Raw genomic sequence first — 27,544 nt, 5'->3', positions numbered from 1 at the left:
ACCATCCTGACTGCATAACATTCAGATGTTATGCAGTCAGTTTGTTATGCATCCTCAGATGGTCTTTGCTTGTTATGCATCCTCAGATGGTCTGAGGATGCATAACAAGCAAAGGGGTGGGGTGAATTAAGTTTATTAACATAACAGTGAATGCAGAAACCTACATTGCTGGAGGAGTGCCTGAAACCCACACAGGAGTCTAAAATTGCATTTTTCAACAGGATTCAAGTACCTTGCCACACAGCAAAATTGGTAAGTTTTATGCTATTTAGATTTAATGATGATTTTGTCTGTCTTCTTGTCTTACAAAGCTTTAAAACATACAGTCAGTCCTCGTATAACACGTGTTTACATTACACGAATTCGATCATACATGATTTATAAATAGGGGAACGATATCTTATATAACACGAACCAAATTTGCTTATGCACGATTCGCCTTTGTGTTTACAAGAAATGGCAATCGGACATGGAATCACCCCAACTGAATGCAACACGATAGGAATGAAGAGAAGATTCTGAAAATGTATTTATGTTTTTTATATCAGTGAAGGGGAAACGCTTTTCGCCATAATAACGTAAAAACCCACACATTTCCAGCTATCAGTATTATTGCAAATGCAATTAGATTGAGTTTACTACCAGTTTATAACAGATTCCACTAGCAGGAACGCAACTGGAAATTGTTTTTATTGTTTTATGGCAGTAACCCCCAGAAATGTGCTTTAGTAAAATGTGAGCTAGTGAGGTGTTAATAGAGTTGTCTCTGCCTTTACGGTGTTGTTTATTCAGCTGTACACACGCACAGCTTTGTTTATGTGAATCAAGTGTGCCTCCTCATTTTGTAATTGTGCTTTATTCCCTAAAAATGAGTAAAATACATAAAAGGTGTGAAAAGGAAGCGTCCTGGTGAAGACACTGCAGATTCAGAGAGAAAAAGAAAAGCGATATCGATAAACAGAGGTGGACTGGGTCAAAAATTCTTACCCGGGAAAATTTGTAATGGCCTCATACTAGCATTTATGGCCAAAATCACACCGGTCCCCGGCCCACTGGGGTTTCTCCTGATAAGGCTTATGGCCAGTCCGCCTCTGTCGATAGAGAAAAAAATATGAAATTGTGAAACGCTTTGAGCTAAATGAAAGACCATGTGATATTGCACGTGCTACAGATCTAAATGAGGCAACGCTGAGAATTACAAAGAATGCAGAGAAAATAAAAACTTTCATAGCAGGAACAACTCAAAGTGTAATTAAAATCCATTGGATTAAAAGACACAAAGAATTGGAAGAGATGGAATGGCTGTCATCTGTTTGGATATAAAATCAAACAAAAAACAAGTTTGCTTATGATAGAAGCAAAAGCATTAGCAATATTTTATTATGTAATAGTCGTAATAAAATACTTACGTATTTTATTACGATTATTTATTGTGTTTGGTAATGTTTTGGTTACAAATGTGTGTTCAATCTTGGGTGGTCAGCACCTAACCCTATTTTTCCCATAGGGCCTGTTGTTTATATTGCACAATTTTGCATTGCACAAGAGTTTCTAGGAACACTATTGTGCTATACGACGACTGACTGTACTTACACCAATATTTTCCCTCGTTTTTCTCCCTTAAGATGCAGTCATACCTCAGAAATGCTGGCATTACAGTGTTGGACTGGCCCAGCAACAGTACAGATTTGAACCCTATTGAAAATTGCTGGTACATAATGTCTCTAAAATTTCTCAGAAGAAGCCGACAAGTAAGATTCAGCTATAGGAAAGCATTGTAAGAGTGTGGTACCACGAAACTGGGTAACTGTATATCCAGAAGTTGATTAACTGTATGACAGATTGTTGCAAGGCTGTAATTGCACCTTGAGGAGGAACAACAAAATATTAAGGACTTATTTTGCTGATATTCAGTACATAATACTATTACGTTAACTTGTCATTTTAGTTTGTACATGTAAATGCAATAAAACGTATGTTTGGTTATCATGATTGCCATTTGCATGATTTCTTATATTTCCATTAATTATGCATTTTACCCTTTGGGAAGATATTTATGGCAATTAGATATATCAGTTGGAGTCTTTTTATTGGATTTCATTCACAGAAATATATATCCCATCTAACAAATGCATTTTGAACATTTCTGCAACCCACAATGCAGTGCAAAACACATTATTTGCAAAATTCAGAAGTGATGCCATTTTTTTTGTCTGCCACTGTTATAGGTAGATTGTTTTAAAAGTTAAAAAGGTTATATGGCAATTGCACATATGTGTGCTAAGCAGCAGCAACAGATACAAAAGTGTAATTTATGTTAGAAGTAATAAAGTGAGAGACAAAGTGCAAACAGGTGGAATTGTAAAGAACACAAGGTACCAGAACTGGTAGGAAAAGGATAGTAGGAAATAGAAAAGTTGATGTAGAAGATAGGAAAAGAATTTGAAAAACCTAAAAGATGCATTGAATTATATGAAATTAAGGGCTGAATTAATAAGCCAGTAAGCAAAATAGAAGCTATAAGGGAGAAAAATATAATAATAATTAATAAATTACAAAGAAATAGCAAGCATCAAATAGAATGTGGGAAAATAATTTGATGTTAAAAAAATAATAATAAGGGAAAAAAAAAAATAAAGGTTAAAATACAGGGCGATTCACTACCAGTGCGACAAACTTGCAGGAGGTGTAGGGGGCACAAAGACGAATCGGAATCACATAGCATTGCAGGGTCCGAAATGCCTTTGTCATGCGGAGGTCGCGTGAACAAAGAAGCAAAAAAAAAGAACAGAAACAGCAACTCGTTAGTGTAACAGAAATCATTTTAATGACAAGTTTTACATTGGCAAAAAGCCATGCTACAGAAGGTGTTCGAAAGTGCGACCAGAAGCAGTCACACAGGCTTCACAGCGGCGCCGCATGGAATCCCTAACATTCTGGAAGATTCCTGGCATGTCTCGAATCTCCCTGGCAGCTACAGAGATGCTAGCGATGAGGTCTTCAACTGAATCAACAGGGGTCTCGTACACCAATGTCTTCATTTGACCCCAGCAGAAGAAGTCCAGGCACGATAGGTTCGGCGATCTAGCAGGCCAATGAACCGGACCACCACGACCTATCCAATGCTCTCCAAATGTAACGTTTAGGTGTTGGCGGACATCATTGGTGTAATGTGGGGGAGCCCCATCATGCTGGAACCATATTGAGCGGCGCAACGACTGAGGAACATGTGCTTCTTCAATAAGTTCGGGCAGGACTTGCTGTAGAAAGATCAAGTATGCCCTACTGTCCAGACGAGGAGGCAGAAGGTACGGTCCAATGAGGTGGTCTCCAACAATGCCAGCCCAAACATTGACAGAGAAATGGCGTTGAGTTACACGTGTTCGCATACCATGGGGGTTCTCCAAAGCCCACAAATGGGCGTTATGTTGATTGAAAGTTCTCACTCTTGTGAAACTTGCCTCATCCGTGAACAATACAGACGCAGCAAATGCGCTGTCTGTGCATTTGCTGCGCAGACAGCAAATTGTTGAAGAAACTCTGTTTCTTGAACAATTTCTGTTGAAGAAACCAAGTAGCAAAAGTCCTCCGGAGTGGATAATCTGCTCCAATGATTGGACACGTTGCAGATGGTATTAACTCATTTGGTTTGTTGACAGTATCCTCCATACAGTGGATTGGGAAATACCCACTCGTTGGCCTATCACTCCAGTACTCGTACTCGGATTGCCTTCTGCAAGACGTAGTACATTCTCCTCATTGTCTGGCGTCCTCATTGTTCGCTCTCGATTCATGGTACCTCTCGTGAAACAAGTCTCACGTAACCTTCTGTGCACACGTGCGAAAATCGTATGATGAGGAGCATGCCTGTGTGGGAAATGTTTCTGGTACAAGCGCAGAGTGGCGCGCCCGTTACAGTCTGCAGCTCCATACGTGAGGTGCATGTCGGCCAGTTCAACGTTTGAATACTCGTCCATCCTACTGCCTTGGGAACCGGTTCGCAAATGCTGACTTCCAGCGGGATCGCTGTTCACGCGACCTCCTGTTCAACGTCCTCTACCGCATGACGAAGGCATTTCGGACCCTGCAATGCTATGCGATTCCGATTCATCTTTGTGCCCCCTACATCTCCTGCAAGTTTGTCGCACTGGTAGTGAATCACCCTGTATTTGAAATATTTGATGCAAGCTATAAAAAAGATTGTCACATAATGCAGACATTTCATCGGGAGATTGCACCTGATTATGTATCAATAAACTGCGTTTGTATACATACGTATAATTATGGAAGAAAAATCTTAAAAGGAAACTCCAAAAATAATAATAATAAAATTAAAATAAATATGCTAACAAAAAGGAGGGTGAAAGCAATAAATCTTCCATTAAAATAAGTAGGGTAGCCCCGACACAGTGTTCGTAATTAAAATTAAGGTAATTAAAAAGAGATAAGATAAAAGTGCAAGGAAAAAGCCAAGTCCGTACTAATGGTGGGTTGGTGATGTATAAATAAAAGGCCTCCGTAGCTGAGTGGTCAAGAAGCAGGAGTGCAGTAGCACACGTTCTTTGAGTAGACTGGGGTTCAAGCCCCTGACTGCTAAATACGGTTGATTTGTCAACCTGCACTGCACTGGACATGAATTGTTGAGGAGGCTTCCATCCTGCAGTAGGTTGACAATTGCTGCAGTTTACGTTTTTCTTTTTTTTTTTTTTTTAACATCACCAACGTCCCTGTCTTATCAATGTTTAGTTTCATTTTTGTGCCTTTTCTATAGAAACTGCCACGGGCACAGTTCTTTTGAATTAGCATCTCCTAATTCCACCGCTTTCTTCCAGACCAGTCTGAACACATGCCTCAACTAGTCAACATCTATGCATTGTCTAACTTGAAACTCACAGAACAAATTTTCCTTTTCCTCATTTATCCTTTCTGCTTCTGTTCTTTTGAACAACCTTCCTTCACATGTATTTCTGAAATTACAGTCTACACAAATTGTCTGTTACTAAGTGCTGTAGGTTATAATACTTTTTATGTTTTGATGTTTTCATAAAAAAAAAAAAGTATATGTCGTGTATTATTCTAGAATGAAAAGTCGGATTGAGACAGATTTTCAGCCTATGTTCTGTGTCGGTTCTTCCAAAATTTTCAGGTCTAGTTAAGATTTCAGTCTTCCTCTCCCTACAAAAATCAGCATAAATGAAAGTATGTTTTTGGATTAATCAACAAAAAAAATGTGGATTGCAACCAACTTTTCAATGTATATTCTTTTGACCCCTGGGATGGTTCTAAGTTCAATTCCAATTTCTTAGCACTCCCTCCCCCAGTTCCCCTTACAAAAATATTACAGTACTATAAATTTGCAGCATGTGCTCTGGTCCATTTCAAAATTTGAGTGCTTAAAATATTTTGTGAATCTTTGTAACAAATTTTCATGTCGATTGGTTGACTTACTTCTTTATAAATTGTGAATTATTAATATGTGCTAGCATGCCTGAAATATAACACAATGTACATTAATTAACTTGTTTTTATGATATTTAAAAAGTTTTACATGAGTTGGAATAAGCTGCTCTGGTTGAAATTTCTACAATATTTTTTAGTTTTATATGAATAATAGGTACAGTATTCTAGTGATCTGTAAACATTAATTTGCTATTGAAGAATTAACCAAGCTGTTAGTCTTTTGTTGCTTTTATTAAACTTTTTTTTTTTTCTCTAAAGGGCTTGGAATTTAAATTTTTCTTTATGTATTTGCAGACGAAACAGAGTCAAGATTGGTGAAATGTGCATTTGATCTTGCAAGAGGACTAGCAGAGATGAATCTGTCTGAGACAGCAATAGCCTTGTATTCAGCTTTTGTTCTAGTAGCTGCAGGTAAGATTTTCCACAAGGTGCCCTTATAGCAGAATTTAAATAATTAAATTGTATGTGAAGTATGTGAAAGCATCCCTTAAGAATATTTTTATTATAAAAATCAGAAAAAGTTCCTTGTGCCTAAAGAGATGAATAGCTGAAATGCTTCATTATGTGTCAGTCAGACAGAATTTGTCTAGAAACTGAAATATAACAACTATATAATTATTTAAACTTGTTTTTCTGTGCTTCATAAGAACAGATTACACATCAGAATAAAGTACAATTAGTAAAACAGGTTAATGGGCAAAAACTCACCTGAAAACCATTAGAGCTTTTGAGGATTATAACTTTTTGTCATGAGATAGGTGGTCAGTTATGAAGTAAAATGCACTTGTATGTATATAATTGAAATATTTAAAACAATAGAACTTTAGAACAATAGGGTGTGAGATACCACTAAGCATGTAAATTAGTTTTATATAATGAAGTTCTTTAGGAATAATTTGTAATTAGTCAATGTGATCTGCCTCTGTGCTAGCAAGATATTTTTGAATTTGAGTTACAGAGCAAATATACTTTACATCCAGTGCTGTAGTTGTAAAATTAGCAGAAGGTATACTCTGTGAATGTTACGTTTGCAGAGAGTATACTATGCTTATTAATTGAATTCTAGAAGGTATACCCGTGTATATATATATATATATATATATTGGAGTTGTGTCAAAAGATATTTAAGTTTAAATATTAAATGGCGTAAGTATTGTAAATATTGGCTCCCGCGTTAATGGACAATTAGACATTACACGTGCATGGGTTGTATATGTACTTAACTTATTTATACGTTTTTGTTTTTAAATTGTGGTACTACTTGGGAGCATCAGGTGTGTAGTGACCCCAACTAACCTGCTAGTTATATTTAAACCTAGCCCTGGTATGGATAGCCTTACATATAAAATAAGACTTGGTATGGATAGCCTTACATATAAAATAATTGGAAAATACAGGACCATGCTGAGGAAATGCCGCGATCTAGGCCACAATGTCTGTGTGTCTGCAATTCTGCCCAGACACGATAGGAGGGATTATATGTTAAAAGCCTTATGGATTAACTCAAGACTTGAAGGACTCTTCAAGGCTTTAGGGGGGAAATTTCTATCAGCATGGCCCACACTTGTAGGTAGAAGGAATTTGTTTTGTAGAGACGGGATATACTTAAACAAAGGTGGTGCAAAAGTTTTTGCCAGTATTATTGAGGATACCTTAAAGGTTCAGGGAAACTGCTAGTTAGGGGGGGGGGGATGTGGGTAATATTGACACGCGTTTATCTGATAATATTGGTCAAAGTAACTCTTGCACATACCTCAAGAGTTCTTATCTGTTACCCCAACTGGACATATTATCTAGATGTTCTGGGGGCAGAAACGTTTCAAGTGAGCGGGTAGCTAATGCCAGGGAAGAGACCCTAAAAAACGTCAAGGGTTGTGTTAGGATTGTTAAGCCGACTGGGCTAGCCGGGTGGGTAAAGTGCCTGCCTGGCAACCCAAAGGTTGCGGGGTTCGAATCCCGCCTCAGGCTTGGATCAAAGTACTGCAAAAACCTTGGGAGGTGCATTATGGCCACAGAAGCCGATGTGCCAACAACTACCAAAAAAAAAGAAAAAAAAAAGGATTGTTAAATATACAAGAACAGTAAGTTTTAATTGTCTATATATTATGTTAAAAGTGTCATCATTAAAATGAGCGAATTCGAACTGCTGGTTAAAACAAGTAACACGGACATAATAGGGCTTACGGAGACGTGGTGCCACCCGGAAATTGCGGATGATGAGTTTCAGTACAGCTTGTATAATGTATTTAGGAAGGATAGGGTAGATAGAAGGGGTGGTGGGGTAATGCTTCTTATCAGAAGCAGCCTGAGTGTGATGATAGCTTTCCCGGATTCAGATGTTTCACATGCTAATATAGAATCTGTATGGTGTGAGATAGTTGGAAACAAAGGCATAATGTGAGTAGGAGTAATCTACAGACGAGGTGATTGTGAAGATTATGAAGAAAGCCTGTACATGCAAATGGAATGGGCAAGTAAGCGTCAATGTCTTATTATGGGTGATTTCAATTTGCCTCTAATTGATTGGAGTAAATGGGAAGGAAACTCGACATGGGGAACAAAATTTTTAAATCAACTAGATGACTGTTATTTGTATCAACATATCAGGGAAAGTACTAGAGAAAAGAATATCCTAGACCTCATCATCACCCATGAATCAGATGACATAACAAGGCTGACAGTAGAGGAACCAGTAGCAGGACGTGATCACGGAGTTCTACGGTGGATGATGATGAGAGAGGTAGCAGTAGTAAAAGGCAAAGGAATGGGTGTTAATTTCAGAAAAGGAAATTATGATGCCTTAAGGTGCTACATGGCCTCTATTAACTGGGTAGATATCGCACAGAGAATGAATAAAATGAACTGTGGTATGCTTTTAAAACATTAATCACAGATGCCTTGAATGCGTATTTACCATTAAAAAAATACTCCACGAGGAGGGTTCCAAGTTGGATGAATAGTGAAGTTGCCGCATTACTTGAGCAGAAAAAGGTGGCATGGAAAGGTTACAGAGCAATAAAAAGTACTGAAGCCTATAACAGCTACAAGATGATCTGTAATAGAGCCACAGAAAAGGTTCGACAGGCAAAGGCAATTTATGAGAAATCACAAGCAAACAGAGCAGGGGGGGGGGAATACTCGCTATCTAGTTTTCCGTTAGACCTTATGCTATCTAGTTCGGTGCACGCGTTGTATTGTATAACAATGGCGGCAAGTTACGAATGGTTAATCTACGGGCACGAGGTATTATTTACTTTCCAAATTGTGCTATCAATATTCAAAATAAACCACGGAGCTTGACTAGGTCTATAAGCTACTTATAGAAATAATTTAATCTAACAATTAAGTCAAAGTGGCTAAGTATAATTAAAAACTTTGCATTCACGGGAGCTGCAAAACCTTTTCAGCATATGGATTTGATACCCTTACCGATACTAAGTAATAACCTACAAAATCTCTATCTAAATTCAAATTAAACTAAAATATTTTCACTAGGAATATAAAGCAACTCTAAAAAATAAATTAATATGCCAATTTAAGTCAATAAAAAAGCAAAACTTCTCTATTAGCTGGAGCCCGTAAAAACTTCGCCTGTTCACATCTTAGGACATGTTGAGTTATGAGGTTCATATGGTGAACACCAGTAAGTTCTTGCTTTGCCCTCCAGATGGCTGCAAAAGTCTTTTTCTTGGTTCTTGGTTTTTGAAAAGTTCTGCAAGAATGTGACATATTCGTCCCAGGTGACTCTAAATCTGCATGATTCATAACTCTGTTGACGGGGAGGCTATCTAGAAAGACTGGTGTTATTTTTATTCTTTTTGTTTGAAAAAGTGATCTGGGTAGACTTGCTGGGATTTAACTTTAAGTCAGTAGCTTTGAGGTAGCCTACAATGTCTGAAATCTGGCATATTGCAACCTACAAGTTATGTAGTGTCTTGGCTCTCTTATGAGGTGATAAACACATTGAGGTTGAATGAAATAAAATTCTTGTGCAGCGACATGAAGGGATTGAGGGCTGCTGAAAAAATTGATGCAGACAACACCTTGAGGTATGCTTCTGTTTATAATGTACTTGAAGCTGTTGTAATTATTCATCACAAGGATTTGTCTTCCAGTGAGTAGTCATCTAAAAATCTCAAGTACGAAGCCTGTAATTCTGAAGTAGTTCTCGAGGATTATAGGTAGAGAATTTATAGGGAGTGTGTTATATGCTTTGATATCGAAGAAAAGTATATCCACTTGGCCTTTATTGTTGAAGGAATGTTGGATCCTACAGAAAGGCTCAAGGGAGTTTGTGGTTGTTAATCTGTTCTTTATAGTGGAGTGTAGATAACTCTGTCTGTGGCCAAAGCAGTGCTCATTTAAGTGTCTGAAGATGGATTTCTCAAAGATGTTTAACATTTGTAAAGGAATAAGAGAAGTTTACCTCAATACGAACTGTAGAACACTTTTGTATGATACTCTCTAGAAATTAAAACGAAAACAATTAAAAAATCGAAAATCTTACATTACAGTAAAAAATAATTAAAAATCAGTTGAACACGATTAAAAATTAAGTAAAAAATTGCGAATTAAACGAAAAAATTGCAAAACGATTTTCCTTCCTGAAGCTGACAACGCTTTTCGACTGTATGTTGTGATCACAGGAATAAAAATTACCGAATAGGGGTGAGCGTGAACCTTAAATATGAATTATTTGTCTTCGCGCATGCGCATAAAAGGCTTTACGGAAAAGTGGCCCCCTGCATTTCGCCCCCAGTAGATAATGAGTAGGTTACAAAAATGTAAATACAGTCAATTCTCAATAACTCAAATTTTTATTGAAGTCCCAGTCTCTTTAGTGGAGATTCAATGTTAAACTCTCTTGATTACTCGAACTGAACTTCCGATAACTCTTAACTTTTCCAAACAAATTTTCAAAATTACATTTGTGTACAAATTGGCACGTAGCCTTTAAACTAATTTCTCCACTTTGGTATGTCTTCGGGGTTCTCTTTCCGTTGTGAAAGGATTAGCTGGAACTGTTAGCCTTTAAACTAATTTCTCCCCTTTTGTATGTCTTCGGGGTTCTCTTTCCATTGTGAAAGGATTAGCTGGAACTGTTAATCCTTTCACAATGGAAAGAATACTCGACCACGAGGGCGATAGTCACGTGGTTAGTGACGGACGTGGGGGAGGGAACAGTGACTAATCTTATAGGAGTCTTTTTTTTTAGTAACAAGTGAATCTTGTTCTGATTTGTCTAAATTCAAACAATAAAAGTTCCTGCATCTGGCTCTCCTCACATTTCCTGGCGCAGTGGACAGCGTGCGTTTGCTGTCCACTACGCCACCTCATTATCTGTGGTGCATTGCGTGAACAAGCTGAGCGTCACAGGCAGTGCAATATCTGCATATTATTTTTGCATCTTGATTGATTAATTCTGTGTGTACAGTGGCAAAAAGTTTCGTCAATAAGAGGCAAAAGAAAATTGGTAGATGATGACAACCACATTTACGTGTTTTCAAAGAGAACTCTAGATGAAAAACATGGAATCTGGGTTTGTGAAAAACGTTCCACCTGCAAAGGGCATGTTTGGACAGAGGGTTTGGAAAGCCCAGTTGTGAAAGTCGTAACTAAACATAACCATGCAGCTCAAGCTGCAAGGTTGGAAGCATTGCAATTGATTGGTCAAATACGGCAACATGCAACAACTACGAACGAACGGCCACAGCAAATTGCTGCATCAGTAATTGCAGAGGCTCATTCCAATGTCACGGCATTACTTCCTAAAAAGGATTCACTTAAACGAACCATTCGTCATGTTTGATGCAACAATGGTATTCCTCCTTTACCGAGCAATCTCCAGGACCTAGTAATTCCACAAAATTATCATTGATGGCAATGTACAACAGTTTTTGATGTATGATTCTCAGGACGAACTGCTCCCAGGTCACATGCTTATTTTTTCCACTAGTAACAATCTTCAGTTATTGGCGCGTAGCCAGGAGTGGGTTTCTGATGGAACTTTTAGCACAGTACCCACGCATTTCCAGCAGCTTTATACAGTTCATGTGGTTCAATTCAATGCAGTTATTCCAGTGGTCTACATGCTTCTGCCAAACAAAACTCGTGCCACATATGTCAAGTTGCTTCAAGAAGTTAAAAATCTACAACCGGGTCTCCAACTCCAGCGACTTATTACAGATTTCGAACAAAGTGCCATGCAAGCCTTCCAACAAGAATTTCCTGGTATTGTAAATACCGGTTGTTTTTTTCATCTTTCCCAAAGCATTTGGTGAAAGGTACAGAATGAAGGTTTAAAAGCCCGATACGAACAAGACCATGAATTTGCTCGTTGGATCCGAATGATTCAGGCATTGGCATTTATTCCTCCTGCTAACGTTATTCAAGCATTTGAACATTTAGTTGAAGCTGATGACTTCCCCATTGAAGCTATGGTGATTGCAAACTACATTGAAGATACATATATTGGAAGAAGACAGCGGAGAGGCCGGCAATTACCCATTTTTGCCATCGAATTGTGGAATGTTTACACATGAACACTGAATGATTAGCAACGTACCAACAATGGCGTGGAGGGGTGGCACAGGGGATTTCAGGAAACTTGTGCTACTTTATTCCCAAATATTTACCGATTCATTGATTCTTTAAAGAAACAACAAGGGCTGCACAATTTTGAAATTACACAACTAATTGCCGGTGATTCAGACAATCAAAGAAACAAGAAGTATGCGGAAATTTCTGCTAGAATCAAAAGAATAGTCCAAGATTTTCAAAATCATAATGTGATTTGATTACCTTAGAGGCATTGCATACAACTTTGAGTTTTAAACAATAATAATGTGCATTTATTCTATTAAAACAAAATAAATTATTAAAAAATTAGGTGTTTCATTTACATTTCTGTAGCCTACTCAATATCTACAGGAGGCGAAATGTGTTGGGGGCCAAATGTGCTGGGGGCGAAATGTGGGAGGCGAATTGTGGGAAACGAAATGCGAGGGGCCACTTTTCTGGATCCCGCATAAAAGACCACGAATTGAAAATTAGATATGGTGGCAAACATTAACAGAATTCTCATGTAATTTAATTTCGGCAGTTTCTGCAATTTATAGTTTCATATAATTACGTTGAACACTAAGTATTTTGGCCTCATTAAATAAAAAAACGTATGTTTTTCATTAACAGCATGAAAGGCTAATTTTGACTCTGCTGAACGAGAAGCAAGAACTGAGGCCACGTTTTGATTAACACGAAAATTGAGAGGAAACCGCAAGAAACGTTGTATACAAGGTCATTTATTTGTGTTGCGAATGAGGAAAGGACTGAGTGATCATTCAGTATAGTGCATAATTTCCGTATTGGCCTGGCCACAATTTTAAATTTGGTATCTTTAAAGAATCTGTTAAGCTGTTTGTGCCACTGTTCAACATATGGGATAGAAATAAACTATTTTTTGATATTACTATTGTTGGTTGGTGTAGTTTTTTGTATCCCATCCTTAGCTAACTCTAATTCGGTTTATTGTTGCACGGGGGTAACCCCTGTTTAAGAATCTGCTGGTTAATATTTGTATTTCTGAGCCCAAAGCAGATTCCTTCGTTGAATACTTATAGGCATTGAGAAATTGATTAAAGATAATCGATCTTTTGTAGGTGAACGGATGGTAGCTGTTATAATGCAGAAGCATACCAGTGTTTGTAGATTTACGATAAATGTTAAATTGGATAATATTCGAGTCCCGAGTAAGTGTGAAATTTAAAAAAATTTAATGACTTTGTATTGTATTCTCCCTTTTCAATGTAAATTTGAGTCTAGAATGAATATTATTAAACAAATGTAAAATGCCTTGGATAGTGCTACTATCAGTAATAACTAGAACATCGAATAGATACCTCCCATAGTATGTGATACGGGATAGAAAAGGCATCAAATGTATACGCTCAATCGATGAGAGATAGATCGATATTAAGCCGCTCAGGTTTAATCCCATTGGCAAACCAAAAATTTGGTTGTATTCTTTGTCTCGAAAGGTGATATAGTTGGCTTCAACTAAGAGTTTAATTAAGTGAAAAATTTCTTTAATTAGGAATCTTCGTATGATTAATGGGTATTGAGTTTTTATTTAACATATCCCAAAGAATATCTAGTGTGTATTCAACGTTTGCATTCGTATATAACGAGGTAACATCTAGTGAGAATAAATTATCATTATTGCCAGGTCTACAGTCCTTAAGGTTATTAAATAATGTATTGTAGTTTGTAATCCCAAATTGTATCGCCCATCTAAATGGTTTTATAATGCTATATACATGCAAGGATACAAATACCAAGTTTCTGTAGGAAACAATAGGCCAAATAGGAAATCTGGTATTATGTAATTTTACCTGACCAAAAAGTGCAGGAATATTGTATGTTCTGGCCTTCAATTCCTTTAACTGAGCCATAGTAATGTAGTCATTTTTTTCAATACGTGCTTAACGTTTTATTGTATTGATTGACCAAATTGGTAAACAGTGCCGGGTCTACTTCAAGATAAGTAGAGGTATCTGATACAACTGAATCTAACTTATTAATATAATCAGGTTTATTGAGTATTACCACTGTATCTCCTTTATCAGCTCTCTGAATAATAATGTCTTAATTTTCCCGAAGTTCACGTAAAGTTGAACTGTCATTCGTATTCAATTTAGGAAGTCACGTTTCTTTTATTTTAGCATTAGTTGAGACATATGATGCAAGGTGTCTCCGTAGCCAGGTGGGCAGGAGCAGCAGTGCACAGCAAACACTTCTTGATTAAACCGGGGTTCGAGCCCATGACCACCAAATATGGAGGATGCGGAAAGGTCAGGAAATGACCGCTGCATATCCCCGGAGCAATGTGGCCTTAGTTGATAATGCTCCTAAAAACCAAATAACAGCAACAACAACAACAACAAATATGATGCAAGAAAGTAAGCTTATACAGCATCAGCCAAAAAAAAAAAAAAAAAAAAAACCAACCCATCCCATCCCATCCCATTTCACCCTTCCGGCCACTTCAAATGTTTGTCTAGTTCAGCCTTAAATTTATTTAAGCTATCAACTTCCACAACAACAGATGGAAGTCTGTTCCAGCAATCAACTACCTGCTGGCTAAGGGCAAACTTCCGCACATCTATTCTACAACTGTCTTTCCTCAATTTGAATCTATGCCCCCCCCTCAGGTTCTTAATCTGAGCAAGCGGAAGTATCCCATTAACATTGAGCCTTCTGAAACCATTCAAGGCTTTATACACCTCAGTCAGATCACCCTGCAGGTGCCTAGTCTCCAGATGTTGCAACTTGCAAAACTTAAGCCTTTCTTCATAAGTGCACCCCTTTGTTCCTCTCTCCAATCTTGTTGCTCTTCTCTGTACTCGTTCTAGCAACTCTACATCCTTCCTAAAATTAGGCCTCTAGACCTCTATACAGTACTTAAGGTGTGGCCTGACCATTGCCTTATACAAAGGGATAATCACCTCCTTGTATCTGCTAGCAAAATTCCTATATATCATCGACAAAACTCCATGACCTGCTCTGGCAGCCCACGTACACTGCTCAGAGAACTTCATATCTGACTGCACAGTTACCCCCAGGTCTTTTTCATTCGCCACTTGCCTGAGTGTAGTACCACACAGTTAGTATGTTTCTCTTGGGTTACTGCTACCCATGTGGAGAAGTTTGCATTTGTCAATGTTAAACTTCAGTTGCCACTTCTCAGCCCATCTGCCTAACTTTTCTAGATCCTGTTGCAGTAGCATAATGTCTTTACTCTCATTAACAATCCTGCCAACCTTTGCAAACTTGGACATTAAACCGGATATACCTTGATCAATATCATTGATAAATATACAATGATATTGATCAAGGTATATCCGAACCCTGAGGAACTCCACTAATAACATTTGTCCACGAAGAGCAGTGTTCATTGATTACCACTCTGTTGTCTCCCCACTCAACCATCCCTTTATCCATTGTAACAACTTACCCTTAATGCCATACCTCTCCAATTTGTACAGCAGTCTTCCATGTGCAACAGTATCAAAAGCTTTCCTGAAATCCAAGTATATGATATCGAAATTATTTTTGGCATTCAGTTCCTTTGTGACCACATCATAGTATCTAATCAAACTAGTCAGACAAGACCTCCTTTTAACAAACCCATGCTGTGTCTTAACTATTACTGCAGTCTTGTCTAGATGATCTTGCAATGTTTCTTTAACCAGTGACTCCATTATTTTTCCTAGGAACACAAATTAAACTAACAGGTTTATAGCTACTTGTGTCACCTTTTGAGCCCACTTTGTGAATTGGTGGTACATTTGCACATCTCCAGTCCATGGGGACCTCACCTGAGTCCAAGGAAGGTTTCATAATTATGGCTAAGGGTTTGCTTACTTCCTTTGCTGCTTCCTTTAATATAATTGGATAGATCCCGTCCCCTACAGGTGCTTTCCTTACGTTTAACTTTAATAATTTCTCCTCCACTTAGCTCTCAGTTATTACAAAATCACTTAGCTCCCTGTTAGAGTTTGATAAACTTCTGGCATTCCCCTCCTTGAATAACTCCTCATGTGTGAATTTAGATGCAAAATATTCATTCAGTTTATCAGGTACTTGAGCAGGATCATCAATAGTTGAATCATCTATGTTAAGTGGACCAATTTGATTCATCCCCTTCCTTCTAGAATTTACATAAGTAAAGAACTCTTTACTGTTTTCCTTTGTGTCCTTTGCCAAAGATTTCTCATAATCTGCCTTCGCCTGCCTAACCTCCTTTGTGACTTGATTACAGACTAGCTTATATCTGCCATAGGCTTCTGTTTCGCCTGCTAATTTATATGCATCCCATGCATTTTTCTTCTCTGCCATGAGCCTGTCAATACCACGTATAAAGCCATTGTGCTTTGTTGAATGTAAAGCATTTCTTATTGAAAACCACAGTTATCAACAGGCAGGTTCTGTGCTGTGATAGTTGGATTGCCCATGTTGGTGCTGTGTGTAGTCTATGGTTTTCCAGGGTTTTGCATTATTCAGCTGGGTGCTTTTATTAGTACCCAGCTGTATAATGCATATTTCAGGCCTCCCAGTGGTGCCCTGGGATGTCTGAAATACGGTCAACTGCACCATCGACATCTGTTGGGTACTCCATGGTTTCATGCTTTTTTTTCCTCCGCAACTCTTGTGTTTTTTTGCTTTTTTTTTGAGTTATAGGGTAGTGAAGGCTTCCAGGTTGCAGGAGGCTCTTGTGTGATATTATTATTCCTGTAATTTCTTCTAATGGCTAGGTGTGGCATTTGTGGCTCATGTTGGGTAGCAGGGTAGTTGCAGTAGTTAATGATGGTCTGGTGCAACTGTCTCACATACACATATTCAGTGGACATGTATCATTGGCAAATGGTCTGTAAACCTCAGCTGAATTTTGGTTCTGCTTCTGCCTGGTTTGTACATCATCAATAGAAGGTAAATCAGTGGTGACCACAGGGCCACTTTGATGATCTTTTTGTTACTCCTTACGAGCTTTTGTAGCTTTGGTTGAGAGATTATTGCTCTGTAGGGTACATTCTTGCTGTACTTCTGGTAAAATCCTCTATATCACTATCAAGAAGTTGATCGAAATGGCAATCCTCCAGGAAAAATTGTCCCAGAAATCTTTTGATCTCAGTTGATAATTCATTGGCTGTGTAGAAAAGCTGAATGAGGTCATCAGCCCATTGTTGTTATTGTTGGTGAGGATGGTTTAATGCTTGCAGGGAAATTTTAATTTGGTTAGTACTTGTTTTTCTTATTTGGATGTGCTTGTCTATAGCCTTAATAGCTGACATATACAGGAGGGTGAGAGATGGATAATCATTGGGAATGGAGGTGACGGGATCATCTTGCCTCCCATCATTGCAGCTGCCATTAATGTTACCATAATGAGTATTGAGAGGAGGGAGAGTGCTTTGATTCGGATTCAACAAATATAACAGGAGTTTCATTAGTATGGTTGTTCTAGGCTTCGTGGAATGATTTCTTCTGGTTTTCTTAGATAATTTCTTCAATATTTTGCTACCATTTTTCGATCTTATCTTATCTATTCTCAACAATTAGCAATTAAAGAAAAAATTATGTTGATAATAAGTGCTGAAAATCATATGTTGGCCCAGGTATGAGTGTTTTGTGATCTTGAAATTCCACAACTGGTAAAAAATATGATCCATCTGTAACCAGAACATGGCAGAGAAACTGAGGATTACATGTACATTGCTAAATGAGCCACTGACAAAATGTTTTGTGTTTATTTATGTCTTATGGCTAAAATTCTTTTACAGTCTCACTCTGAAATGGATACATTGTTGCTCATTGCAATGTCCTCCAAGTATCACCTACCACAAGGTTCAAGTATCACCCGCCTTGTGGTAAGTGATACTTGAACAGTACAAAGTATTTGCTCTTCAACATTTTCAGTTTGCCAAATTTTCCCCAGTGTTTACTTGTAATGGTTTCAGCACACCTGTTTTTCTAAGTCATCTCTCCACAGTTGCAAATGTTTTACGATTTAGTACGTGTCAAGTTCAAAATCTTTCAGCATGTCTTCCAGTGATAGCTATGGAATTTTTATGAACCTCACTAAGTTTAAAATTATATCAGTTAACTTGGCAAAATTAAATTGATTTTTAGTATCTCCCCTAATATCAGGTTAACAAATACTGTTCTGTAAACAATGAGGCACCCATTGTGGAACCTGTAACTCACATATTGACACTGCTAGTTGGCGCCTCCGTAGTCAGGTGGGCAGGAGCAGCAGTGCGTAGCACACACTTCTTGATTAGACCGGAGTTCGAGCCCATGACCACCAAATATGGAGGATGCGGAAAGGTCAGGGAATGACCACCGCATATCCCTGGAGCAATATGGCCTTAGTTGCTAATGCTCCTAAAAACCAAATAACAAACAAACAAACAAACAAACAAACAGACACTGCTTACTCCCAACTGAGTAATTTGTATGATTCTTTTAGTTCGGGGAGTGCATGACCTGCAGGCTGTGTTGCAGCCTTTGTGTTGTGTCCCCCGAGTTTAAAACTAGCATGCCACAAAATATAGTTTCATATTTTTTGAAAAAATTAATTTTTAATAAAATTTGATTTTTCTGTATTGTCTTTCTCATGTTTTATGTATCTTCCTCAGAATTTAGCAATGTTATTAGTATTGTGTGTATGAAAAATCTGTAAATACCAATGTAAATAGAACAAAATTTAAATTTATTTAAAAAAAAACATAATTAGTGGTATTCTGGTCTTTGTGGCCCACAGCCTGCTTGCCATAACCCATGTGGCTGGCATCCTACAGCATTTTATCTGTTTTGGCCCTTAACCAAAAAATGTTGGATGCCCCTGATGTAGTAGAACAACGCAATCCATATTAGTGTTGTCATGTATGTTTAAAGCCCATTTTACACATTCATACTTTTATAACATAAATTTGGACAAAAAAAAAAGTTTTGTTTTATAATTAATATCTTGGAAATAAAGAATTTTGAGACACATTTATAGGAACTTTTTTTTAGCTGTAGAATATGCTCCTACATTGTTCTGTGCAATTTTAAACACCAAGTATATATAATATAATTTCATAAACATATTTAATCTTCTAGCAGTCTTAATCCATTTTTAATGACCATCTAGTACGGCAAGTCTAGTATAGCAAGGTCTGGTAATGTACTGGGTGGTTATTTTATTATTATTATTATTATTAGCTATATGGTGCAAGGAAGCCTGAGACTTATGCTGCACCAGCCAACAAACAAAAAATTCCCGAGTTACCCTGTGAGAGAGAGAGAGAGAGAGAGAGAGAGAGAGAGAGAGAGAGAAAAGTAGAAGTAGAAGGGAATCATCAAGAAAGAGAAGAATGATGATATCCAGCTCAGGACCCTGGGTGTGCCACGCCCATACTCACCAGATGTGAGCCCCCGGGGTTAAATTATAAAATAAGTTTCCCTATCCAGGAGAACCTAGTGTCAAAACGGTTAGAGATAGCACTGTGAAAATCGGTGGGTATGTCATTTAGGGTATGGGGAAGCAATTTGTAGAAGAAGAAAAATTAGTATAAATTTTCGCCACCAGGGGAGAAATTGGCACTGTAAACATGAGATGGAAATACTTAACTTAGGATTAGATTTTAATCTCAGAACTTAGAAATCTACAGATATTGTTCTATGCTTTCCTTCACTTGAGATGACATTCTGAAAACGGAGGACTGCGTGCGACACAGTTTCGCATAGTGAAATTTGGGGATGTTGGCTACATGCTGTTTAATGCTTGCTTTCAAGTCGACAAGCATCTGTATGCTGCCATGGTAAACTCTGACTTTTAGGTATCCCCATAGCCAGAAATCACAGGGATTGAGATCTAGTGATTGGGCTCGCCAGAACTGCAGAAAGTCTCTAGAAATTATGTGATCATTTCTGAATGTTGAATGGAGCAGTTCCTTCACTTGTTGACCAATGTGGGGATCTTGCACGAACACTATGGTCTTCAAGACACCATGACACCATGCACTAGTTACCGTACACTTTACAGGGCCACGAGGTGTAGACTCTTTAAAGAAAAATGGTCCATTTATAAAATCTGCTGTGAATCCACACCATACTGTAACATATGGACTTTGTAGTGGTCTTTCATGCACAGCAGATGGATGAGAAGTTCCCCATATTCAGCAGTTTTGTGCATTTACAGCCGCATGAAAAATAAAATGTGCCTCATCAGACCACAAGATCATTTGAACCCATGTATCGTCAAGTTCCATACAGGTCAGAAATCGTAGAGCAAAGCCTATTTGTTGTTGTTGATCACAAGACTTTAGTTCTTACACTGTGTGAATCTTGTACGGGAACCAGCGTAAAATTATTCGAAGCACTTTACATACAGTAGACCAAGGAAGGTTCAAGTCTCTCGACACACCTCTGGCACTACTGACTGGCAGTGTTTCATCCACTACCTCCATTCCGATATGTGGTCGTCCTCTGTCTGGAATTACACCTAATTTCCCGGTCACTTCAGATTTCTTTATTACTTTTTAAAGCCTCACTGATGTCAAAGGTCTTTTACACAAGTAAAGGACCTTTGACATCAAGTTTCCGATATTCACATAGTGCGGCATTAGTTACTATTATACTGGTAGAACAGTTTTACTAAAAGAGCATGTTCCTTTTTGTAAGAGCCATAATGGTTATTGATGGTGGCGTTGGCCTTTCTGCTTTTATCTGACAGGATGCATTTACATAAGCAGCGTGTCTTGAAGTAAATGACAACTTTTACATATGTGCAGCGCCGTTTTCCCCCTGGTGGCGGAAATGTGAACAAATTTATTTTCTTCTACAGATTGTTTCCTCATACCCTAAATGACATACTCACCGATTTTCACTGCGCTAACTCTAACTGTTTTGACACTAGGGTCTCCTGAATAGAGAAACTTATTTTATAACCACCCGGTATATGTATTTTATATATATATGTATAATACAGAGTTAAATATCCTGAAAAAGGTCTCTGAGGTTGGGCAAATTCATATTTTAGCCAATCATTACTCAAAGATTTTCTAACACAATATATTCCATGTTTATTTGATTGTAAATGAAAACGAGAGCATGATTTCTTTTGATGTGGTGTCACTATTCACATGCATTCCAATTAAACATGGAATATATTGTGTTAGAAAATCTTTGAGTAATGATGTCTCTTTGGGTAATAGATCGCTTTTAAATGTAGAGGATATTTGTTCTGGTGCGGAACTTTGTCTGGCCAGCACCACTATGGTGTACCAAGGTGTTATGTACAAACAGGTTCACGGTACAGCCATGGGATCTCCTATTAGCGCCATCGTGGCCAATCTGGCCCTGGAGGAGTTAGAGGACAGGGTTTTTAGTGGATGTCAGTTTCCCATAAAGAAATGGAAAAGGTATGTTGATGATACCTTCACTGTGGTCCAGAAGGGGAGAGAGGATGATGCACTCCATTGGCTTAATAGCTTCTCCCAATTTATACAATTTACCTCAGAGGTGGAGACAGGAGGTACCCTTCCTTTCTTGGATGTACTGGTCTCTAGGATAGGCCCTAGGCTCAAAACTTGTGTGTTTAAAAAACCTATGTGCAGAGGCTAGTACACCCATTATAGTTCAGCACAAGCTGGGCAGCATAAGAATAGTGTAGTGAAAGCTCTACTAGATAGAGCAGGGTCACACTGCACTACCTCTGAGGACAAAGAATGTGAAATTAGACGAGTCACAGCAGACCTTAGAAAATGCGGATACCCCTAGAGGATCATAGACAGGTTTAGTAGAGGAATCTAGTCTAACCGTCAGGAACCATTTGTTCCTGTGGCTACCACATACATTCCTTACTATCCGGGCGTTACTGAGCATCTTGCTAGAGTTTTGCGGGGTTATAAAACACGCTGTGTGCAGCTTCTCGGGCAGAGGTTGCACACAGTGTTGTCTCAGGTAAAAGACCCAATAGCAAAGGACCTGAGTAGTGGAGTAGTATACAGGATAAAATTCCCAGATTGTGGGGAATGTTATGTGGGCGAGACAAAACGACGGCTCAAGGATCGTTTGGGGGAGCATGCAAATGCTATAAAAACCACTGATTACAATAAGTCTGCTGTGGCCAAACATTTTTGGGAGAAGCAGCATCAAATCTCCCCAGAGGATGCGGTTATTGTGGATCGAGCGCATGGGTTCTGGAACCGTAAATGGCTCGAGAGCCTACGAATCTGTTCATCCGACCACAATATTATGAATAGGGACAGAGGTATGCGTATGCATCTTCTGTTTGAAACTATCATCCTAAGTACAGATGAATGGTTTTGCTTAACACGTTCCCGAGCTATTTCCGCTTCCAGTTCAGACCATGCACCAACTGCACCACGTGTATAAGTACCGTGAGCCTGTTATATATGGACGTGCTGCAGGAAGTTTTGTTACTGCTGAGGAAGGAAGCCAATGCTTCCGAAAGCTCCAGAGGTTTTTATCGCTTTTAATCCGGTTTATTTTAGTGTATTTTATCTCAAGGATTTTATCACAGTTTTAATGTTTTTCACATGTATATAATTTAATTTAATATAATAGCAGTTTTTGTAAATATTTATTTTATTTTAATTTGTAAATATTTTAGTTACAGTAAATACTTATTCTTATATTTGGTGTATGAGCTGATTTAATGCTAAAACAGAGTTAAATGGTAGTTAATACAAGAATTACACAAGTTGGTTATTTTATACAACTCTGCATTCTTAAATTTTTAAAGGAATTTAGGGAAGCACCACTAAAAATCATATTGCTTGCTGAAACTACCTTGTTTCTGTGTGCCCATGAAGTGCATGAAAAAATGCAAACAGAACTCTCAAAAAAATAATAAAATAAAAATCTTTAAATGCAAGCCAAATATAAATTACTTAAAAAGTTGTATAATGACCAAATTTTATTTGATGGTTTTGTTGTTCCTAATGAGATGGCACCACTGTCATATCCCATCACACAAAGAACTACAAAACCCCAGTAAATGAAAAGACCGAAAAAAGACCGTAGCATTTCAATAACACTTCCCTAAACCCAACCAAGTCACCAGTAGGGTGAGTTGAGACTATGGCTCCATGCTATGACAGCCTCAACTATGAAGCTTACCTGAAGTCAGTAAATCATTTAATCTATTCCAGGATGGGACCCGCTTAATGAAAACTTAAATCAGAGATGTTGAAAGAAAAATCTCGTCAGAATGAACTGATTGTAAAAAACACACATTCTTTAATTACTGGCTGGTTTATTTATTTATTTTATTTTATTTTCATTTTGACAAGTTCATTCTGATGACATTTAGCATTAGCATTAGTAGAGGCATATTATGCAAGAAAGCAAGCTTATACAGCATCAGCCACAAAAAAAAAAAAAAAAAACCCCTTCCCATTTCACCCATTCATTCTCTCTCCAAAAGTTTGTTCACTTCTTCCCTGAATTTATTTAAGCTATCAATTTCTACAACAACTGATGGAAGTTTATTCCAGCAATCAACTACCGCTGGCTAAAGGCAAATTTCTGCACATCTAATCAACAACTATCTTTCCTCAATTTCAGTTTATGCCCTCTCAGGTTCTTAATCTGAGCAAGAGGAAGAATCCTATCAGTATTGAGCCTGCTCAATCCATTCAAGGCCTTATACACCTCAATCAGATCACCTCGCAAGTGCCTAGTGTCCAGACACTGCAGTTTACAGAACTTAAGCCTTTCTTCGTAAGAGCACCGCTTTGTTCCCCTCACCAGTCGGCGCCTCCATAGCCAGGTGGGAAGGAGGAGCAGCAGTGCGTAGCACACGCTTCTTGATTAGACTGGGGTTCAAGCCTGTCACCACCAAATACAGAGAATGAGGAAAGGTCAGGGAATGACCACCACATATCCCGGAGCAATGTGGCCTTAGTTGCTAATGCTCCTAAAAACCAAATAACTAACAACTAACTAACCCTCAACAGTCTTGTTGCCCTTTTCTGTACTCGTTCTAGCAACTCTACATTCTTCCTGAAATGAGTCTTCCACACCTGTATGCAGTACTCAAGGTGTGGCCTGACCATTGCCTTATTATGTCTGTTACAGCATATTGATTTAAGTTTTCATCAAGAGACTTGGACTATAGGTAAAGTGACTAGACGTCCCAGATTATGCGGGACAGTCCCAGATTTCATTCATTTGTTCCGCATTGCAAACTGTCCTGGATTGGACACATAGCTGCCATACTTAATGGCAAACATAATGTAAATCATTTGTATTATGTTTGCTGGGAACCAATGGTACATACAGTGGAAAGATTTTTTTCGGTAGTAAATAAGTTGTGGACATCGACAAAAAAACAACTGACTGTAGAAACACTGAAACCAATACTAAAAGTTAAGTGCAAGTTTCCTAATTCTTGTGAAGAATTTTATGAAGAAATAGCAAATAATGAAGAATTATTAAGAAAAATTCACTCAGCAGAAAAATATATTTAATTATATTATTTAATTTCTCCTGTTTTGTTGTTAAAAGAAGTATGTATTTTTATTATTAGTATTATTTCACAGAAAAAAAACATAACCTTTTTTCACTAAACAAAATTGAAAGTCATTTATAAACATGACCTCTCTAATAAGTGATTTTTCCCCCCTTCTAATAACAACTATTTTTCTCAGTTCGTGTCCTTCAAGCAACCTTCTGTTCATCATGTAGCGTAACACGAGGGGTATCTTTCCTGACTTAAAATATAATATTTCAAAATTTTAATATTTCTTAATAATGTATAGACATAATTATCATCCTATTTTTATTTGGTCAAACATCATTTTAAATTCAAAATGAAGACAGATTCTCTACAAGCGAAAATCACAAGAAGTTAGCATTTGTGCGATTTTATGAATACTAGTGGGTCTCGATCACTCAAGTTGTCTGTCCAACATGAGGGCTATTTATACTGAATTCAGCCTTTCTGTGAGAAAAAATATATATATATATATATATATTTTTTTAAGAAATGTGATATTTTATTTTATAAGTTTAGTTCAAAGAAGTATATGTATTTAATTTATATTTTGTATGTGAGTATTTTTTTATAAATAAAAAAAAAATAAATTTAAAAAAATATATGTGCATATTGTTTCTAAGGGGGTTGTAAAATCCCCCCCCATATGTTCCACATTGGAATACTAAGGATCTGGTCACTTTAACTATAGGATGATCATAAAATAGCTTCCCATGACAAATTTAAATTTTTTAGTTTATCAGCTAATTATCATGCAATAGTCCATAAAATGCAGATTTTAGATAGCCCATGGTAAAGAAATATGCATGTCAGATTGGACGAACATTGTGCCTGCTATTTAGCTAAATAGTAAAGCTTTATGTTATAGAGTAATATTTTAATACAGTCTTGAAATAATTTGAAAATTGTTGCAGCTCCAACAGTCACATTAAGTATACAGGCCTTTCTTTTAATTGCTATTATTTATGTTAACACCAGTAAACATTTATTCATACTTCAGAAACAATTACTGCCAATTTTTTAATAAGTACCTCCAGACTGATGTACCTCTTAAAAGTGTCCTTTGTGAAAAGGTTGGAAACCTTTACACCAAGTGTGAAAAAGTCTCCAACTTCTAATTCCAAAATCCAAAGAATAAGATGCTCTAATTCTACAAACTGGGAAAAATCAAAAATGGAGAACTTGTAATAGCTTTAGGAAAAAACTATTTTGTTATATGCTATCTTGAAACAAAATGATGGCCATTTTTATTTTTAGAACGAAGAAATCTCCTATGGTTTCAGTCACATTTGGTATGGTAGTGGACCTGAAACAAGGAACAAATTTCACTTTTGTAATATGTTCTTTCTCATTTAAATCTCCATTTCTTCTACAGTTATTTAACTAAATTTTGTGCAGTGGTAGATTTTGTATGCTGCCATCGTGAAACAAAATGGTGGCCATTGGTGTTTTGAGTTATGTTTTCCATGTGAGAGGAGGTCCTTGTACCATGGGAAGTCATTACATGGTTTTAGTTACCTTTGACAAATGGGCATAAGATAATATAATTTTATGTAAAATATTTAAGGGACTCAGATGTAGGATGAAAAATAAGAATGATTAATTACTGATTGGGTTTCTTATAGCACTCAAAGAATCATTTACAGGAAGATTTCAGTTATTTCACTGTAACCATTAACTTTATAAAGCATATGTTAAACCCAGAAAGACATATTAAATTAATTTACTTTGCATAGTTTTTTATCATAAAAAAATTCGTAAATGAATTCATAAAATTGCTGAATTTTAATTTCTGACTTAAATTCATTGCCTAAAATGTATTTCATTGTTCATTATGAAAACGTTTCTAATTCTAGATCGGCCAGGACTACGAGGAGTTACAGAAATCCAACTTCTTAGTCAAGCAATACAAAAAGCCCTAAGAGCAGAACTGGAATGCACATATAAACTTCCATATAAAGGAGACATTAGCTATTTTGATGCACTGATGGCAAAGATTGCATATTTAAGAGAAGGGAGTCTTCTGCACTTGGAGATATTAACAAGAATTCGTCGTACATTTCCTCAATTACAGTTTCCTGCTCTTTATAAAGAACTGTTTTCTATTGATGCATGATTCATCAGGATTCACCAATACTCATTGTGCCATGGCAGAGTGAAGGAAAGGCTTTCAAATGTTCCTGAGCCTGAACCAAGTACTAACTCATCTTTTGATGTTGATAGACTACCTTTTTAAACTCTGATGCAAGAAACCTATCAAAACCCTCGCACTTTTTTTGTAGTTTCATTCCTGTTGCTTCCTGTACAGTATTCACTGGATGAGTGGTTCATCCGAAGGACTTTGGTGGACAATACTGAGAACTTTGTACATTCTGTCAGCAATATGAAGTGTGATAAGAAACTGCTTAAGCCATAAAATAGAGAATATTATTTTAGAGCATACTTGACAAAGAAAAAAAGAAAAGGATTTTGTGTATAAAAAAATTAATATGGTCCATGTTTAGTAAGCTGTGTACAGCTGTTTTAGAACTTTCAGCACAATGGCAGAAATGCACAAATTTTCCACAATTTGGGAAAATGCCAAACATAAAACAAACAAATCAACAGAAATATCAGGACTTTTCTTCTCAAAGTAATGGCTCTACTATATTACAAATTTGTGCTTACTTTTCTGGAGCTAAACTGAGATTTTTTGTTTCAACCTTCTCTAGAAGAGTTAACTTCACATTATTTATGGCAGTTTTATAAGAATGCCTTTTTGTGCTCTTTAACTATGCTATATTAGAAATCACTCTTAGTGATGTCTTTTTCGCAGGTCTTTTCTCTCTTATTACTAGAGAGTAAAAGTATTTAATTCTGACTTCTAAGCGTATCACTTTCAGTCAAACTGATCATGATGACAGTAATTACAAATGAAGCTATCTATAGTGCAATGTTAAAATACTGAAATTATCGTTAACAAAAATTTGGACAATATGATTGAAACTATGTAAATGAGTTTCAGTTGTTAATAATGGT

General features: G+C 37.2%; 1 protein-coding gene across 2 annotated transcripts in view; it reads left to right on the top strand.

The window, feature by feature from the left end:
- Positions 1 to 26,949, top strand: part of LOC150075305 (putative nuclear hormone receptor HR3) — a 163,025-nt gene extending 136,076 nt beyond the window's left edge. For both annotated transcript variants that reach the window (XM_090389177.1, XM_090389178.1), the window contains exons 9-10: positions 5,755 to 5,871; positions 26,383 to 26,949. In XM_090389177.1, the coding sequence (XP_090245303.1) occupies positions 5,755 to 5,871; positions 26,383 to 26,642 (377 nt within the window). In that variant the 3' untranslated portion in view covers positions 26,643 to 26,949. The remainder of the gene's footprint in view (positions 1 to 5,754; positions 5,872 to 26,382) is intronic.
- Positions 26,950 to 27,544: the final 595 nt, after the last annotated feature.

The sequence above is a fragment of the Mastigoproctus giganteus genome, chromosome 14 (genome assembly GCF_048544385.1).
Source record: "Mastigoproctus giganteus isolate SK-2022 chromosome 14, ASM4854438v1, whole genome shotgun sequence".
NCBI lineage: Eukaryota > Metazoa > Arthropoda > Arachnida > Uropygi > Thelyphonidae > Mastigoproctus > Mastigoproctus giganteus.
Note: the sequence above shows the minus strand (reverse complement) of the source record. Positions and strands in the feature narration are given on the sequence as shown.